Below are 18,737 nucleotides of genomic sequence, written 5' to 3' on the forward strand. Positions count from 1 at the left end.
ACTATATAGACTTGTATAGACTGTTATTATTATTAGCACACCTAACGGTCATCGACTTTTTTTCTAATTCTACTGGCTGCGTCCTTTTGTTTACACATTTCAGTACGTAATAAAGCCTAGTCCACACTCGGCAACTTGAACTGCGATTCGGGTTGCTGAGATTTATTTATGTTGTCATCTTGGTTGCTGAAGGCTTGATACGAGACATCATCAAATGTAAACAAAAACAAGTCTCAGCAGTGCCTAGTGTGGACTAATCTTAACATAAAAAAAAACATTTAGTTTGTGATTAAATTTCAAACTGCGTGGTCTTACTCCGGAGAAAAGAAAAAGTATCGTGTAGTGGTGAACTGTGAATGGAATCTCATTGAGAAAACTGGCAAAAGAAGAGGATGTGAGCGTCGGAGCGGTATGGACAGCTATTCAAAAATATGGTGAACATTGTACATTGTAAGTCCTGCTATCGATAAAAATGTCAGGGATGCCAACAAACAGAAACCATCAGCGTCCGTTCGGGATGTGGCGATAAAAGTCGGAACCTCGACGTATAACGTGATACGCGCTAAAGAGCGACTTGGGCTCAAGAAGTACCGGAAGCAGAAAAGAACCCAAATCAAGCCGCCTCTGCCAAACTAAGAAGTGTATCGAAAATTAACTATAAACATATTTGAGCCTTCTACTTACTATCGCGTGAACGCGCACAACTGTGCTCACCTGTATGTAGCATCTTGATCTGTCCAGAGTGAACCAGCGCTTTGTTTACGTTTGAAACATTCGTTTCTCCCAAAATGTCGCGAATAAAAAATGGGACATCGATCGGAATGGTACAGCGGAACAACTTGAAGACATACAAGAAGCAGAAAGTGTCCAAACAAACGGCTGAACAAAAATCACGAGCCAAAACCAGAGCCCGGAACCTGTATCATCGGATTTTGCAGAAGCCAGATGCGAGCATTCTCATGGACGATGAAACTTATGTAAAAGAGGGTTCCAGTACTCTTCCGGGACCATAATTCTACACTGCAGCTATTGGGGAGGATGTGAGTGACCACGAGAAGTCGATTGAGGTGAAAAAAATTGGGCAGAAAGTGCGGCAGGAAATCTGCTCCTGCGGATTGAAGTCGGCGAATTTCTTTACAAAATACAAAAGGAACAATAAATGCCGATATCTACCAAAACGAGTGTTTGCAGAAAAGGTTGCAGCCACTACATAAGAAACATACGATTCCACCATTGTCCTGGCCGCATTTGGCGTCAGCCCACTACGCTAAATCCACTCTTAGATGGTTTGAGATTTCGTTGTAGATTTGTAGATTTCGTTGAGAAAGATATTAACCCACCAAACTGCCCCCAGCTTCGCCCCATAGAACGATATTGGGCTATCGTCAAGAGAGTTTTCAAGAAGGATGGTAAGGCCAGGTCAGGTATCAGAATGGGGGTAGGCTTAATAGCGGCACGTTATCCAAACGGTAAGGCCAACAGGACCATGGCGGTTTTCAAGAAAAATTGGAATGCTGCGGCCAAGAAGTGTAATCAATCAGCTGTGCAAAACCTAATGAAACGCGTGAAGTCAAAATCCGAGAATATTACCAATAATTACTTTTTTACTTGTATTTTTTTCATAAACTGTAAGAATAAGCTTTTTAAAACACTTCCGAACTGTTTCTTTGTTTGAATCATGCATAAAATCAATACAATGAAAAAAAAATGCATTTATAACTTATTTTAGATACACTCCTTGAGAGCCCGGAAACTGCATGATTCAATATATTGCAAAAGTTCTGGGTGCATTATCATGGACGATGAAACGTATGTGAAATTGGACTATAATACCCTTCCTAGGCCACAATACTTCAATGTACGCAAGGACAGAAAATCCCCGAAATGGAGAAGGCCATTTTCACCAAAAATTTGGCAAGAAGTTGATGGTGTGGCAAGCAATTTGCGAGTGCGGCAAAATATCTATCCCATACGTTACATCGGAAACAATGAACACCCAGAACACTCCAGACATGTTTATTGCCGATCAGGGGACTGCGATAAACGGAGAATCATCGTCAATGATCACACAAATTGTGAAGCCAATGATTGAATTTGTGGTAATTTGTTGCAATTTGTTAGGAAAAAAGAGAAGGTTTGAGTTAAAATGAGAGAAACCAGTGCTCAGAGAGTGAAAATGTGCTAATTGTTGCAAATTGTCGCAATTTGTTAAACTTTGTTTAATTTTGATCATTACCATTCCAAATGCAAAGAATTCCCTCACCACTGCAATCCCTTGTTGCCGATGGTCAAGCAACATGATGGACAAATAACATGAATCCGACAAATTGCACCGAAGCACGGCCAATCGAGACTTTTTGGGCTTTGATCAAAGCAAAGCTACGAGAATTCATAAAACCAGCTGATGACATCGACAAATTTAAAAAGGATTGGCAAAAAGTGGTGAAAATGATGGGTAATGCAACTGGGCAGAAGCTTATGAGTCATGTTTGCGGAGAAGTGCGAAGTCTGACTTATGATTAAAGATTTTCATCTAATAAGAGTACAGTGTTGGGTAGGACACACATAAAGATACAGTGTGCCAAATAAAATAAATAAAATTTAATGAAACAATATTTTTTATTATTTTAAAAGTGTGTTTATAATTTCTGGAAGTCTAACAGTAAGGGGTTAACAGAAAGTTGAGAGGAAAAACGTGGGCACAGTACCAGTTCTCTCCATAAAAAAATAATGTTAACTATTGACAAATTTTACAAGAAAACTCACTCCAAAAACTGAACCAGCAATTACAAATAAAAATCTGAGTCCTAAAAATGTTGAAATGATCAAATCGCATCAAAGAGTAAATTACCAAATTCATGGTACATTAAAGCTGGTGAATCATTATCAAACTGATTAATTTTTGCTGGCCATTTGGTAATAAAATAAATGGCATCATTTTACGAGCAGTGTGTGGTGATCTCACGACTAATGGTGATTATGAAAATATATTGCTTCAAATAGTAATGACTGTAGGAAGAGTTTTTTTTTTCTTCATACAAATAAGCTCTGATAAGGACGCATATTTCTGGATGGAATTTGTCCTGCGATTAGAATGTTCGAGATACTGTTTGGAATTCGAATCTCCTTTATACATAGTAGAGACATAGCATACTTCCAGTGATACTGAACATTTGTTGTTATACCGCTAAATTTTATCTGTTTCCGGACCCCAAGAAGGCTAATTTTCTTTGAGAGTTTAGCTGAGTTCATGATTAGCTATCAAGTGTATTATCCAATCAATCCAATTCTGCTTGTTTACTACCACTAAATTCATTTTTTTTCTCATTATGACATTATGACAGACTTTTGAAATGCTATGTATAAGTCATTCCAGCTGGTCCTTCGAGCCGGATAAACATTCCGGATATTTCCGAACAATTGTAATAAAGTGTATCATTTCTGCAATTTTGATTTCATCTTCTCAATCTCCACTGTGGAAAAGGCAAACGCGAAAAACAGTATTTGCCACCATTATGTATTAGTAAACTGTCTTTAGTGTGTTAAAGTATCTCTGTGGAACGCACAAAGGAAAACGAGATTGCAAAAGAATGTCAATGGGGTACTAGTTTGCACTTTCCCACATTATCGCACCAACGCAACGCAGCACCAACACCGAGAGGCCCGTTTCTAATTGTGGTGGCGATTTAAATCCACAATACACATGATTCCGGCGTTATAATAACTTCTACGCTTCGCACAATCTGGTACCACCATCGGAATCGGAACTAGTAGTATGATGAGGTAACAGAAGAAAACAACTCTCACTCTCTTTCTCTGTTTCGTTGTCTTCTGCTCTTTCTCATCCGTATTGAGTATTCCCCGTCTCTCAACACAGCGTGTTCTTTCAATTTCTGCCAGTATATTTATTATTTTTTGAAGTGTGGGTGCATGAACTGTGTACGGAAGGAAATCTTTCATTGACCGACCAGACCAGCTGTGTGTGGTGAGATGCGAGTCGTTTCGCGAATGCGAGTATAAGAACGACAACTGAGAATAATCTTCAACTACGTCCGTTTAGCCGATCGGATACGATACATTTCAACGATGAAGAACGGAATGAATGCTGCACACATGATTGCGGCAGCTGTGTTGGTATTAATTTAGAAAAAAAAACTTCATTGAGAAATCGTCCATTATGAAGAAGCATTGAAAATCATTTTGACAGTTTTAAAATCTGGATATATGCACATTTGCATGACAAGTATTTAGATTTAAGCATTTTGCTCAAAATATTTTGATTTATTTCGGAACACGCCAGTTCGAAAGAAAATGAACACTTTATTTCTAGCCAGTGTGAAGGTTGATCAGCTTTGTCCAGCATATTTCTATATTTTTATTATTATTGTTATTGCTAAAGACCACGGGTTTACTGATTAGGGCGGCAGTCATGCTATGTACCGCAATTGATGATCGGAATGTACATACATACGTTCTGTGCTATATTTATTCAAGTGTGGTGTTACGAGAAAGACTAGGACAGCAACGATTGGTGATTTTCTTTCTGTTTTATTTAGGCCAGCACAGATAGAACTTCAGCCTTAATTATCAAGCCCGTATTATTTTATCCTCTGAATGAATTCCTCCAGAAAAAAAAAATCAAAAGATGAGATCTTTTGTGGTTAAATTCCCTCTAACTTACTTGAGTCGACAAAATTTAGCTGAAACACAGAATCAAAGCAATAAAAATTTTCCCTTTAATTCAACCACGGTATAAGAAAATCAATCGATCAATCGAAAACGCTCACTGAAGAAGATAGTTATAATAATTTAATGTTTTGCTTCAAGCATGTCGGTTCGGGCGCTAACGTTTGAGCCAAACAAAACAAAAGCCGAAGAACCGAGTTGATTAGCTTAAAAGACTAAAGAAGCTAATCTTTTTAGGGATGAATCATCCGACAGGATAAAAATCCCAGATAAAAAAGAGCTGGTCTCTTTTTGGTTTAGGCTACGTAACGAGTAATACGCGACTAATTAATACTATCCAATAACTCAGAGTTTATAATAGTAATTTGCTATCGAAATACCGGTATTTGAACATTTCTTATACCGTGGTTGAATTAAAGGGAATCTTTCGATTGCTTTGATTCAGTAGAATTATTCAACCAAGTAGTCTCACGACACATGTTAAGGTTAGCTGAAACGATTTTGAATCAAGCATTAGCCATTCCGTTTCATTTTGAACGCGGAACAATTGTGAACGCTCGTTAAGTCACTTCTTATTTACCCGAATTTGTAATTCCGTCTTATTTTTCGAAGCCGGAACAATTTCAAAAAAAAATTCACCAGTCATTCCTTCTTATTTATCCGAGGCGGGACAATTTAAAAAAAAAAATCACGAGCTACTTCGTCTTATATATCTGAGAAAGGACTGTTTTATCAAACATTCCGTCTTATTTACCTAGGTACTAAGTGCGGAACAATTTCAAAATATTCTCCTAGACACTCCGTCTTGTTTACCGGGGCCAGAATATTATCAAAACATACTTAGCAACAGCCAAAACAGAAAACATGCCTGCTCCGCCGCAAGATGGACCAAGACGTCTTCTGCAATTGGTTGGAACTGTCATATATCGCTAGGATGTAATCAAACCCTAAGAAATCACTTAGGAAATCCTTCGACAAAAAAGTAATAAGCATATGGAAGAAATAACACTACGTGAGCATTACAAGAGAAAAGAGTTCATAACTACTCGGAGATATTCAGACTTCAGAAATAAAGTTTTAATAGCTTAAAATGTCTTATTCCTGGTAATTTCACTGCAATATCAGAACTTCATGAGCTAAACACCAATAAAAAATGACCGTCGCGTTTTGAATTAAATATACTTTTTGTAATACATTGAACAATCTTTCAAGATGAATGAATCATCACATGCGAACCGTTGAAAACCCAACACGCTCAAACAAAACAACAACAGAAAACTTCTAGTTTTTTTTTTATTTGTTTTAATCACTGTGCGCCGGTTTCTCGTAAAGAAATATCGCACCAGTCCACAAAAAAGGAATAATTTATCTCAACTGCTCTTCTTGATTACTTTCTCCCAAACAACCAACCATCTCCCGCTTTATCGCAATTTCCTTTGGTCATTATTTTCACATTTGTGTCTCACTTCTTCAATCGAAGAAACAATAACGCTAAATAATTAAACCTGATTAAACTTCTCGTGCCATGCTAGACTATGTAGACGAGACCGATGGATACACCCTTCTTCGATAAGACAGTCAACAGTTTGCAGCAACGACTTAGCCAACAAGTGCCCTACCGCCCAATCCAAGAATGGTATCTCACTTGACACAAATCGCGCCCTGGGGAACGATCTTAAATTTATTGCACTTTTTAAGCAGTGCAACAAGACCAACTGAGGTAGCGTGACCGAGTCGAACGCAGTTTCCTCCTCTAGATCTCAGGGAGTAGGAGTACATAAAAAGCACACACCGTACTCGAAGATTTATAATTCGACGGCGACTTTCCGAACTTCCGATTCGGACGGACCAACAACGCTCAAACGGTGAGGACCGACGAGTAGTTACGCTACTACCGCAACGCTACGCTCTCTGCGTGAGACTATACGATACAACCGAATACGACCGACAGACGGCGGACAAAACTCTCGAGATCGAGTTGTGACGAACATTGGACGAAGCGGGACTTTTGCGCGACGAACGAATGAGCGAGCGTTGTTCCTTCCCCGTGACCACACAGAACAGTACTGCTTTCAATTGGAAGAGCACAACACCAGCAGAATGGCCAACAAATGTGCCGTGCCGCCCGCCACCGCGCTTCCAATCTATTCTAGTAGTAGTAGCTTGGAGCGGAGACGGAGTTCGTTCATGGTATGATGTTCGTTCGGTGTGAAACAACTCTCTAGACTAATCTAGTACCACTAGTACGGTGATTCTTAGCGAGATACGAATCGGCAGCTCTCCGTAAAAATTTCTGTGACTGACTCCATTGAGATCAGTGGTTCCTAAATTCTCTCTTTAATTAAATTGCAACTCTGTAATACCCATAAAAGAGATTGCAAAAATCCAATGCCTGTTTAGCAAATCTCAGTGCCGAAAATGCGCTGAAAAGTGTGCTATACCAAAGATGCTATGATTGGAAAAGCATTACTGGCATTAAGACTCGAGCTCCCAAGCAAAATAATGCATGACCACTACATTCAAGCGAAACAAGAAAAATATTTTATGCGATGTTCATCCTATTGGATAATTCATCCAAAAAAAAAATTTTTGGTGAGAATTGAACTCACTGAAACATCTCATCTCCGCTTGCCAATCCGGTATCTTACCCAGTGCACCATCGGAGTCGGTTAGAAAACGAAAGTTCATTATTGGATTAGAGTGTGATTTGTGATTATGATTATAAGAAATTTTTAAAGCAAAACCTATACTCCTACTTCTCGAGCACGTTCTAATAGAAGAACTTGATCTTCCCAAAACAGTTGAGAAACGCTGCATCAGTGAGTTCTTATATGTATATTTGCAATATACACGGTCAATCGTTCTCTACTCGTCCGTGAATTTGTGGGACAGTAGTGGTGGAAAATTCATTCATAAAAACACACACGAGAGCGGGTGCAATGGCTGGTTCTAGTACTGAAACGTTTACCAATACCTACGAAAATTAGCGAGTACTCGATTTAAAGAGCCGTCGATGACGAGAGAATAGGTTCCCGATAAACGGGAGAGGACCATTCGCAGAACAGAATGCAGAATTCATCCTGTCGATGCACTGGATTTGATGTGTGAGGATCGTAGAATAGAAAAAAATATTCATATTGAAATATATGCGACAATGAAAACGATGAACGTGAACACTGAAGATGGAAACAATAATTATCGCACAGTGGAGTTCAACCAAATAGTGTGTTATTCAATTTGATCAAGAAATGCTCCAATGAAGTTAATTTGTAAAAAATCATACACTGAACCTCAAAAATACCCAAACTTGAGAACTTTCCCCGCCAACCCGAATGAAACTCCCTCCCTACAGGTTTGGCTATTGGTGGCATAACCCAAAGTTAAGCTCTTAAAGGAGAACTCATCCCCCAAAATCTGATACCGCAATAAAATGGAAATCAAAATAAAAAAAATTACTGCAGGTACGGGAATCACACCCATACCTGCAATGGCTCTGCGATTACCATCTCAGGATGCTAACCGCTCGACCACTGAAGAGTTGTTGAGAGAGGCAGCTATATCATCGTATATGCGAAACTTTCTGCGAATGAAGCGGGAATAAAAGTTATCCCCAAAAAAAAAACAGTTCTTCGCTTTGAACTTACCCCCCAAACCTAAATCTGCCACGATGGAGGTAACAGAATAAGATGCGCTTACAACAAAAACCCCCCAAAAAAACAGTTCTCCGCTTGAAGGACAAGTTTGGCGTATTGGCAAGCTGTGATTTTTTCACAAACTTAAGTTGTCAATCTTGAACTTAGGTTTGGCGGGTGGCAGTTCTCAAGTTTGGGTATTTTCAGTGTATTCAAAGTGGAGTAGTTGTGCCCTTGGGATGGAAGTAACATGTCAATAAAGTCTGTTTCACATAGAATCTGGTCGCATCTTTTCATTTACTGCAGCGCCCTTAGTTGTCACATCGCGAATCTATTGACAGTGTTTTGGTCCGGATGGTTTGTTTACTTAGTGGTGAAAATTTCATCAAGATTGAAGCAGTCAGTCAAAAGTTATCGACGATGGAACGCGAAAGGCGAGAGAAAATTCTGCACACTCACGTAGAGAAACCGACGTGGTCAGGGGAAAAGATCGCGAAATTCCTGATATATCTAAAAGCGACTGTAAATTCGGTGCTGCAACGTTACCGGGAGACCCTTACGGTGGGTCGAGCAAAACAAACCAGGCTTAAAAGTGGAACATATGACCGGAAGCTGCGAGCAAAGGTAATTTGATCAGTTCACAATAATCCTGGAATCTCCTTGCGTGATTCGGCGAAAAAGTTCAAGACGAATCACAGTACAGTTCGACGAATTTGTTTGCGAGAAGGCTTGCGGTCGTATCATGCAAGCTAACACCCCAAAACGACGCTGAAACAAAACCTGGTTGCCAAAACCAGGGCAAGGAAGTTGTACGAGAAAGTGTTGACCAAGTACAACGGATGCATTTTGATGAACGACGAAATTTACGTCAAAATGGATTTTGCACAAATACCCGGTAACAAATATTACCTTGCGAAGCGTAAAGGGAATGTTGCGGGTAGATTCAAGTTTGTTTTCGCAGATAAATTTGCTCGTAAGTTGATGATTTGGCAAGGGATCTGTAGTTGTGGGAAGAAGACTAAGATTTTCATCACTGGAAACACAATGAATGGAAATGTTTACAAAGAAGAATGTCTCCAGAAGAGGGTTTTGCCATTCATTCGGTCCCACAAAGGTCCGGTGAAGTTCTGGCCGGACCTGGCTAGCTGCCACTACAGCCGGGATGTCGTTAAGTGGTATAAGGAGAACAAGATCGATTTTGTTGAAAAAAGTATCAATCCACCAAACTGTCCAGATTTTCGTCCCATCGAGAAATATTGGGCAATAGTTAAGGGCAAACTGAAGAAATGTGGCAGAACCATGAAAAAACCCGTTCAAATGGAACAAGATGACGAGTGAGGTTACCAGCAGTACTGTGCAGAAAATGATGGGTGGTATCACAAAAAAAAGTTCGAAAATTCATCCGAAAAGCTGACGAATGATTTTTATGTAATTTTTTCCTTAAAGTGCAATAAAAACCCTACAAAATGACTTTTTTACTATTGCTGTACGTTATTTCTTTGCGGAGAAATGATCTATTTTATCCGACCAGATTCTATGTGAAACAGACTTTATAACAGGAATAAACATGGGGTTTACAAAATTTGAAAGAAACAATTTAGTTCTTTGGTATTGATCTTTTGAGATAGATCCTTTAAATGGTTTTCACTAACACGGACATCTCTTTCAACGAACCTTTGATGCTAGATTTGAAGATTATACTTATGTCGATCATGCTTCAATAAGGACAACAAACGCAGAAACGACAAAGTATTAGGAATCTTAACATCGGTTTCTTTCCATGACAGGATTCATGTTGTGATATTGAGCTGTTCATCATTTGTCCATTTTTTTTTTTAAATAACATGACAATCAATCAGTAAATCGGTACTCACCCCTCGCCTGCAGCAGATAGTTGTAGACAGCGGGTGCAGCGACATCGCACGGCGCCTTGCCCTTCTGGTTCTTGAAGGTAGGATCGGCTCCCCGTTCGATGAGCATCTTACACAGCTTCAGCTGCCCCACAATGGCTGCATCGTGCAGCGGTGTATCGTTTTCCAGTCCGGTAGCGTTGATGTTGGCCCCGGCTTTGACCAGCGCCAGTGCCACATTGTAGTGACCGTGATTGCAAGCCTCGTGCAAGGCAGTCCAACCTAAGCGAAAAAATACAGGACAACATCATTGGATTGATATCAATGAAATTCTATGGAAAGATAATCTTATTGATAAAAAATGATGGATTTAAAATGATGCGAGTAACGTTTGAGAAGGCTTTTTCGTGCGTAAGAGGTCTGGAACAAGCTGGAGAAGGCTTTCCAAAACGATTGGATTGAACCGACCATACGATTTTCAGGTGCTGAAACGAAAAGCAGTACGAATTCGGACTTGAGGTCAACGATCTATGCCTAGCAAGTCTTTGATGCTGAAGAGTCTTCCGGCGTTGAATTTTCCACTGACAAGTTAAGGTTTTCAAGGTGTACCGTACACGAAGCACAAGTTTCGGCATGCGGAAGCTAGTTCTTGATCACGTGGTTTTAGAAGGAAGAATGTTTCAATGATAGCATATGTGGCGTCAGAGAACTGTTTTGAAAAGAAACAATCGAACAATCGATAGATCTAAGAACGGCAAGGCGTTGAGTGCGGAGAGTTACATAAGACGATTTTTCTTCGATTCGGCAGCGATTACGCGTCGATAGATTCACCAAGAAGACTTTGACAACCAACAACGAAACGGCCCAGTCTGTAGAGAAGCGCAATGTGATCATGGTGCTTGGAAAAGGTCCAGTCGAAAAGATTATTGTATTTATTCCGAGCCAGCCGTAATGACAAAGACACGAGGAAAAAATGAAATCGTTCATCAAACATCCTTTCCCTTCAATTCCGAGCGCAATAGTCCCTTTCATACCTAGTTATATTTCAGATATTTGCTTCCTTCTTGATGACCCCTTTCAGGAAGGCGATTGACGGATTCAGTTATACACGATCTGTTACGTTCTAGAACGATTTGGAAATCGAGCTGATGGATGCAGTGACGTTCACAAACGTTAAAAACGATCTATGTAGATTTGAAGAAGAAGCTGAATGACCTGGGAGAAGCGCAGGTTTATTTTGAACTGTGGATTACACGGGATACTAACACCGTATTTGTTTTCTCCCCTCGTTCAGTGTTCCACCGTACCCGATAAAAACAAACACAAATCGCCGCCAGTGTATTGCTACCTCACTCACTTACACGCTCTATAGCAACACTGACAAAATTTTCGGGGCAACACCGCCCGATGGCAGTGCAACACCAGGTCAAAACCAATGCAAAACTGTCCGAATAAATAAACAGTTTGACAGCACCTAGTGGTGCACCAGTGCAACACTCGGCATAAACAAATAAGGTATAAGAGTGGCTAGCTGTAGCTGGATCTGCAGCGGAAAATCTAAGGCGTATTGGAAAGGGTTTGACATGCACGAGCCCAAGGCAATGTCCATGCGAACACGTAGCTAGTTGAGCTCAGCAACAACGGAAATAAGGAGGCGAGAATGCCTGTTGCTCTTCAGGAAGCAGTTACTTTTTCTGTGCGGCTCAAGGGATTTTATTTTCGGACTTGCATGTGATCCTAATTCCGGAGAATCGGTTGAATATTTTGGAATGTGCAGTCAAAGGATTTTATAGCACGGCTGATTTTTTCTTGCAGACACGTTCGACGCTCCGTTTTCTGGGGAAAAAGAATTATTTTGCAACTTTGCAAGATGATTCTTTCGTGGTTGAAGACGGGCTGTTAGAATCGGCACTGAAGGGATCTCTTTGCACCTCTGGTTATAAGACTGAAAGACGTTCGACTGAATGAAACACTAGGCCCAGTGGACCGTAAGGCCGGAGGTAATCGCAGGGTGGCCAGCGAGTTTCAATTTCCAAATTCCCGGTTTTTTCCCGGTTTTCCCGAATGAGATTTTATGATTTCCCTCGTTTTAAAATGCGCAAATAAATACGTCCATCAGGTTTTTTGACCAAAACTGAAGATATGTTCATGCAAGTTGAATGTAAAAGTGTGAGAGGATTCAATTCTTTTTAGTTCAATTTTGAAACTCAAAGGTTATTCGAATTATGGTGATCGTAATACGGTAGGAAAATAAAGTTGTAAAGTAGTTGTCCGAACCTAAACCGAAAATTCACATTATTTGCATGGATAAATCATAGTTTTGATATGATGCCATATAATACTTTTAAAATTTCAAGTAGAAATTCTAAATTTTTCTATTGAAATCTACTGACTGATATTCTGATATTTTTTCTTCTAAAGCTCTTAAAACAGATTAGATTAACCTTATTTCTGATAAGCAATCTGATATTTTATTTCGGTTCTCATATTGAATATTGAATAATGTTTTTATTTGGATACCTTTAACATTTTTATTAGAATGCGCTGAGTTCTAGATTATATGTCCTATCTTAAAAATCCTTGTTATTATTCGATTTTTTTGTTATGAAAACAAGAATCACACAAAACTTGTTCTCTTGTTGCATCTTCTGTCTTTTGTACGTTCACCAATTAATCGAATAAAATGGTGGCATCTTTTTTCTGGTATTTTTCCTGCATGGGACAATTCCCGATTTTCAAAAGTTAAAATTGAGCTAAATATTTTCAAAACCAAATAAAATAAGTTCTTCGAGGTCATGTCGTTTGTCAAAAATTTGATATTGATTTTTGAATTTTTTTTTTTTGACAATTTTTTGTGTTTTAGTACATAAAACGCAAACAATATATTTGTTTTTTTCCAGAATATTTTTTCAATGTTTTATCAATCAAATGAAAATTCAAAGTATGGTTATGATTAATTTTGATTTTTGAGGTACTGTAAACTAAATTGAAAACAGCTGAGAATAAGTGAAGTCACGATCATTAGATTTTTGTAAAAATAGCTTTTCAGTAACTTTAGCGACCGAGGTGGCGACCGAGCGACTTCATGGCTGAATAACTGAATTCATATCTCTCGTTTAACGTTCGATTAAAATTAAATTTTTTCATAAAGTAATCCGATATTTTAGACGGACTCTTCAAAATAACTCCCCCAGTGTAAATGTGTTTCGATATATTTCTGCTAATTTTTCCAAGTTTCGTTTCAGTATAACGTGTTTTTCTCAAAAAAATGAGCTCCTGATGTAGACTCGAATTTCGCCAATTCTGGACTAGTGTATAGTAATTCCAGTTATAAGATAGATGATAAGCTTAAATCTTAGTTTTTGAGATGTGGATTCAATATAAAACTGTCTAATTTCAACATATGAATTCACATCACAATTCAAATTTTTAAATTCCTTTCTCTTTTTTCTTCATCCAGATTTTTAAGTTATTTTTTCTAGATATTTGCAAAGAAAGTGCAGAATGATAAAAATCTTAAATTAATAAACGCTATAAAACGCACAGTTGTGAAACGTTTATTTAATTCAAAAACATATTGATATTCACTGCAGTTCACAATATGTTTGAGCTAAGAAAAAAGCTAAGTTTGTGGTCGAGACATCTCGACTTTTCAAATATTCTCGACTTTTCCCGGCATTTTACTCATTATTATAAAATCCCGAAATTTTCCTGCTCCTCCCAAATGGTTAACAACCCTGGAATAAACGACTATAGATTGTAAAGTTTCTGAGAGAAAGTTCAGTCATGATGAAATGACCGTGTTTTAGGATTTAATAGGATTTAATAATCCATAAAATATTTTCCCGGTTTTGATTTGAAATTCCCGGTTTTTCCCGGTTTTCCCGGTCTCATTTGAAATTCCCGGTTTTTTCCCGGTTTTCCCGGTTCGCTGGCCACCCTGTAATCGGTGTGAAACCCATTGGATGACATGACGAATTGGCAAAATGCTGAACTAACGATACGCCTGATGAATGTAAGGTTGGTTTCATCAACATAAATATTGTTTTGTTTTGTTTAAAACACGATTTAAAATGTTTCTCTTTAACTTTCTTGTTAATTTTTTAATTGACATACCTACTTGCTATTCTTTTTTGTTATAACCTTTACCCTAATCCGCTCTATGGTGTCAATTCTAAGTCTAAGCCAGAGTCCATGAGATCGAATCCCGATCACGGCACATATAGTACTCTTTCTGTGGTCTGATGGTTTTAGCATTTGTAAGATGCTAGCCATAATATCCTTGAAAGATGTACCTACGCCTTAAAGTTAAGTAAAATTAGATCTCTTCAAAGAAACATGAAGTTTCACTGAGATCCTATATGTGTGTGTTCGTTAATTTAACACTATTAGAAGTTTGAGGGTTGTAAGAATACATCTTCTGGACACCCAATAAGTTCATGAAATATTATTTTTTTTTAATCATAAGTTTTTTATTAAGGTATTTTACCTTTAATTTGACATCACTATTTTTTTGTGGAGACTCCATGAAAGCCCAGATCAAAATTTCTTTTTGAAATCTTGAATGTCAATGCGAAACTCCTCGCTTAAAATCGCTATACCTATATGTTTCTTAACCAAATTGTAGGGGCAACTTGTTTACTATAGGACACATAAGGTATTTTAGCAACAACTTCAAAAATATTTTTTTGTAAATATTGGTTCATTTACTGATTTGAACAGTATCAATATTATAATCACTAAACTATATTAGAAACACAATTTTTTTTCATCCTATTCATGTGGTAAGAAAACCCATTTTATGTTAGTGTCCACTCATTTCCAAAAGTTTTGTTTATGGCCGGACACTACGAATTACTTCACCAAAGTTGTCACAAATGAAAGTGCTCGAAACAATTTTTATTTAGTGCATAAGTAAGCTGAAGTTAGAAGTTATATGAAACACATATGGAAATAGATTTTTTAAATTTAAAATCATGGCCACAAAAATGTTAAAAAGTGCTGTAGAAACAATACTTTTTAATAAATTAACAGTCAAAGCTAGTCCAGTAGAACAATTTTGAAAGTAAATTGGAAAGTAGATATGATTTGTGCCATTTTGGCATGTAAAGATTAATAAAATACAAAACACAGAATTTTAACGACTGTTCAAAGGTGAATTTCTGTCTGTCTGTCTGTTCCCTATAGACCTGAAAACTACTGAATAAGAGGGTATTGGAGGCCGGGGAAGGTTCCTATAATAGTTTGGGACCCCTCCCTCTTCCTGGAAGGGGGGAGGGGGTCTCTCATGTAAAAGTAATAAGTCTTCATAACTCGAGAACTGATCAAGCAAATCATACCCAACTGGGCATGGGTGGGTGCTTGGGTACGAGGAATTATTCTAAGAATATTTGATACCACTCCCTTCTTCCAGTGAGGAGAAAGGAAGGAGAGAGGGGCCTACCTTACAACTTTTTGCATAACTGGAGAACTAATCAAGCTAATGGAACCAAATTTGGAATGGGAGGGTAGTAAAATACAAGAAATTGTTCTATAATTATTTCAGACCCTTCCCTCCATCCAGAGGATATACTTACAGGAAGTAAGAGGGAGGGGGGCTCAACTCCGTTCTTATTGCATAACTTGAAAACTATCAGAGCAAATAAAACCAAATTTGGCTTGGAAGGGTATTTTGGTACGATTAATAATTCTACGAATATTTGGTATCCCTCCCTCCAGTCAGTGAGAAGAAAGAAAGTGGGGAGGGGGCTCATTTACAATTTTCAGCATAAGTGGAACAAAAATCAATCAAATGGAACCAAATTAGGCGTGGGAAGGGTTTCTATGGTATTTTGAGAACCCTCCGTTCTTCAAGTCGGTAAATCTTAAGGGAGGCGGGTGCTCTCATACAATTTTTTACATCACTCGGGAACTTACCCAGCAAACGGAACGAAATTTGGCTTGGGAGGGTATTTGAGCCCAAGGAATGTTTCTGTGAATATTTGGTGCAACTGTCTCCTTCCAGTTGTGTGATAGGAAGGAAAGAACAGGGCTCCTTTACAATTTTTCGCATAACTCGAGAAATAATCGAGCAAACGATTTGGCATGGGAAAGCATTTGGATACGTAAAATAGGTATTTGCTTATTTGAGACTTCTTTTTCCTTCAATTGGGGATACAGTTAGAGAAAACGGGAGCTCACATACGATTGTTTTGCTTAAACCAAGAACTTATCTAACAAATGTAACCAAATATGACCTGGGAACAATCATACAATCGAGCAAATGGAACAGAATTGGGCATAAAAGTGTATTTGAATACACGGAATGTTTGATCTTGAGGATTGGTAGGAAGAGGGGCTCCGATACTAATTTTATAGCATAACTCGACAATAGAGTGCCTCAAATGACCAGACTTTTGAAAAAGTTGTGCGCTGCAGGCTAAAATTGATCCTAGGCCTAGTACAAGGTCTCATGGCAAATTTGGGCCAGATCGGATCACGGGAAGGAGTCGCTCAACGAGCCTAAAGTTTGTATGGGATTTTAAGACACTTTGTTCGGGAGAAACATGAAAAACCCCTTTTTCATGAATAATTTTAGTCCCCTCTGGCCGGTTTCTTTTGAAAACGATTTTCCTTAAAGCTTAAATTATGACACATATTTTATTCGAAAACCACATTTCGATTAGAGTTGCGATAAAAAAGTTATTAAGCTTCTAAACTGAGCTAACTTTTTAAAGGGTGATATTCATCGCTGTTAATGCTGCCTTAAAACGTTCGAAACAGTGACTCATTAACAGTGATGAATATCATCCTTAAAAATGTTGACTCATTTTTTAAGCTTAATAACTTTTTTATCTCAACTCTAATTGGAATGTGGTCTGCGCATAAAATATATGTCATAAATTAAGCTTTAAGAAAACCCGTTTTCAAAAGAAATCGGCTGGAGAGGACTAAAGTTATTTATGAAAAAGTGGTTTTTCATGTTTCTCCGGAACAAAATGTCTCAAAATCTCACACAAACTTCAGGCTTGTTGAGCGACCCCTTCCCGTGATCGGATCTGGCCCAAATTCGGCATGAGATGTTGTACTAGGCCTAGGATCAATTTTAGCCTGCAGCGCATAACATTTCACAAGTTTGAAATTTCCCATACAAATTTGGGACAGTCTACTCGACAACTAATAAAGCAAACGAAACCAAATTTGGCATGAAAGGATATTCAAGCACATGAATTGTTTTTCCGGTGGTTTAGCACCCCTCCCTCCACTCTATGAAATGATAAAAAACGGGAAGAGGGTCACTCATACATTTTTTTTTAATATTTCGATAACTAAATAATTGAGAAAAATGGAAGCTTATTTGTGTACGGACAATGTTTCTTCGAAGGTTTGAGACCCCCTTCTCCTGCCAGAGTAGAAATATAAAATGGGGAGAGCGACATCCATTTTTTGAATAACTCGAGAACTTATCGAGTATGAAGCCATAAATGACATGGAATCGTATTTGTATACAAGAAGTGTTTTTCTGATGTTATGAGACCCCCCTTGCTTCCATTATGGATATAGGTAGGGGGGAAGGGATCACTCTCACAATTTGTAATTTATTTAATAAACGAATATGTAAAATAAGTTCCCGTGACGTTACTTTGTTACAAAAAAATTCCATATATAAAAAATATTTTCGCATAAGTTATAAACTTATTAAGCAAAGAAATCCAGAGTCATAAAAAGGATTGAAACACGTGTTTAAAAAAATAAGATTTCAAAATGAAAAAAGTTGCAATTTTATATAAAAAAAAAAGCTTTGAATGATTTTTAAATTGAATTTAGAATTTTGTGCAAATAAATGAAAGGTTAAATAACTAGGTACCACAAATTTCAATAATTTTTAGAAGGTGTAGCAAAGCATACCGGGTCTGCTAGTCTATTTATATAAAAATGAATATTTGTCTGTTTGTCTGTTCCATATAGACTCGGAAATTACTGAACCAATCATTGTAAAAATAGGTATATGGGGTTTTTGGGGCCGGAGATGGTTCCTAAAATACTTTCAAACGGCTCCGACTTAAACGAAGGGGGCTCCTATACAAAGTTAATAAAAATATGACATAATTTGAATATTTTTCAGAAATTACTGAACCGATAAACGTGAAACTTGGTGTGTAGCCGTTTTAAAGACTGCGAATTGTTTTCAAAATACTTTCTAACTCATCCAAATTCAAAAATGAGGGGTGCCCATACAAAATTAACAAAAATTTGACACAATTCGAACAATTTTCGTAAACTATTGACCCAATCAACGTGTAATTTGATGTGTAGCAATTTTAAGGACCGGTAATGGTTTCTATAATACTTTCAAACCCCTCCAAATCCAAAAATAAGGGGTTCCCATACAAAATTAACAAAAGTTTGACACAATTCGAACAATTTTCGTTAACTATTGAACCGATCAAAGTGAAATTTGATGTGTAGTCATTTTAAGGACCGGGAAAAGGTTTCTATAATACTTTCAAACCCTCCCAAATCCAAAAATAAGAGATTTTCATACAAAATTAACATAAATTTGACACAATTCGAACAATTTTCGTAAACT

The 18,737-nt window shown here is 37.9% G+C and overlaps 1 protein-coding gene across 9 annotated transcripts in view; it reads right to left on the reverse strand.

Moving 5' to 3' along the window:
• LOC129757474 (ankyrin repeat domain-containing protein 11) overlaps positions 1 to 18,737 on the reverse strand; it is a 452,887-nt gene that overhangs the window by 96,321 nt on the left and 337,829 nt on the right. For 4 of the 9 annotated variants that reach the window (XM_055754707.1, XM_055754705.1, XM_055754704.1 and 1 more), the window contains exon 4: positions 10,193 to 10,450. In XM_055754707.1, coding sequence (XP_055610682.1) covers positions 10,193 to 10,450 — 258 coding nt within the window. Of the gene's footprint in view, positions 1 to 6,305; positions 6,760 to 10,192; positions 10,451 to 18,737 lie in introns of those variants that run through there. The other 5 variants (XM_055754714.1, XM_055754712.1, XM_055754713.1 and 2 more) reach the window with 3 other exon arrangements.

The sequence above is a fragment of the Uranotaenia lowii genome, chromosome 3 (assembly GCF_029784155.1).
Source record: "Uranotaenia lowii strain MFRU-FL chromosome 3, ASM2978415v1, whole genome shotgun sequence".
Classification (NCBI taxonomy): domain Eukaryota; kingdom Metazoa; phylum Arthropoda; class Insecta; order Diptera; family Culicidae; genus Uranotaenia; species Uranotaenia lowii.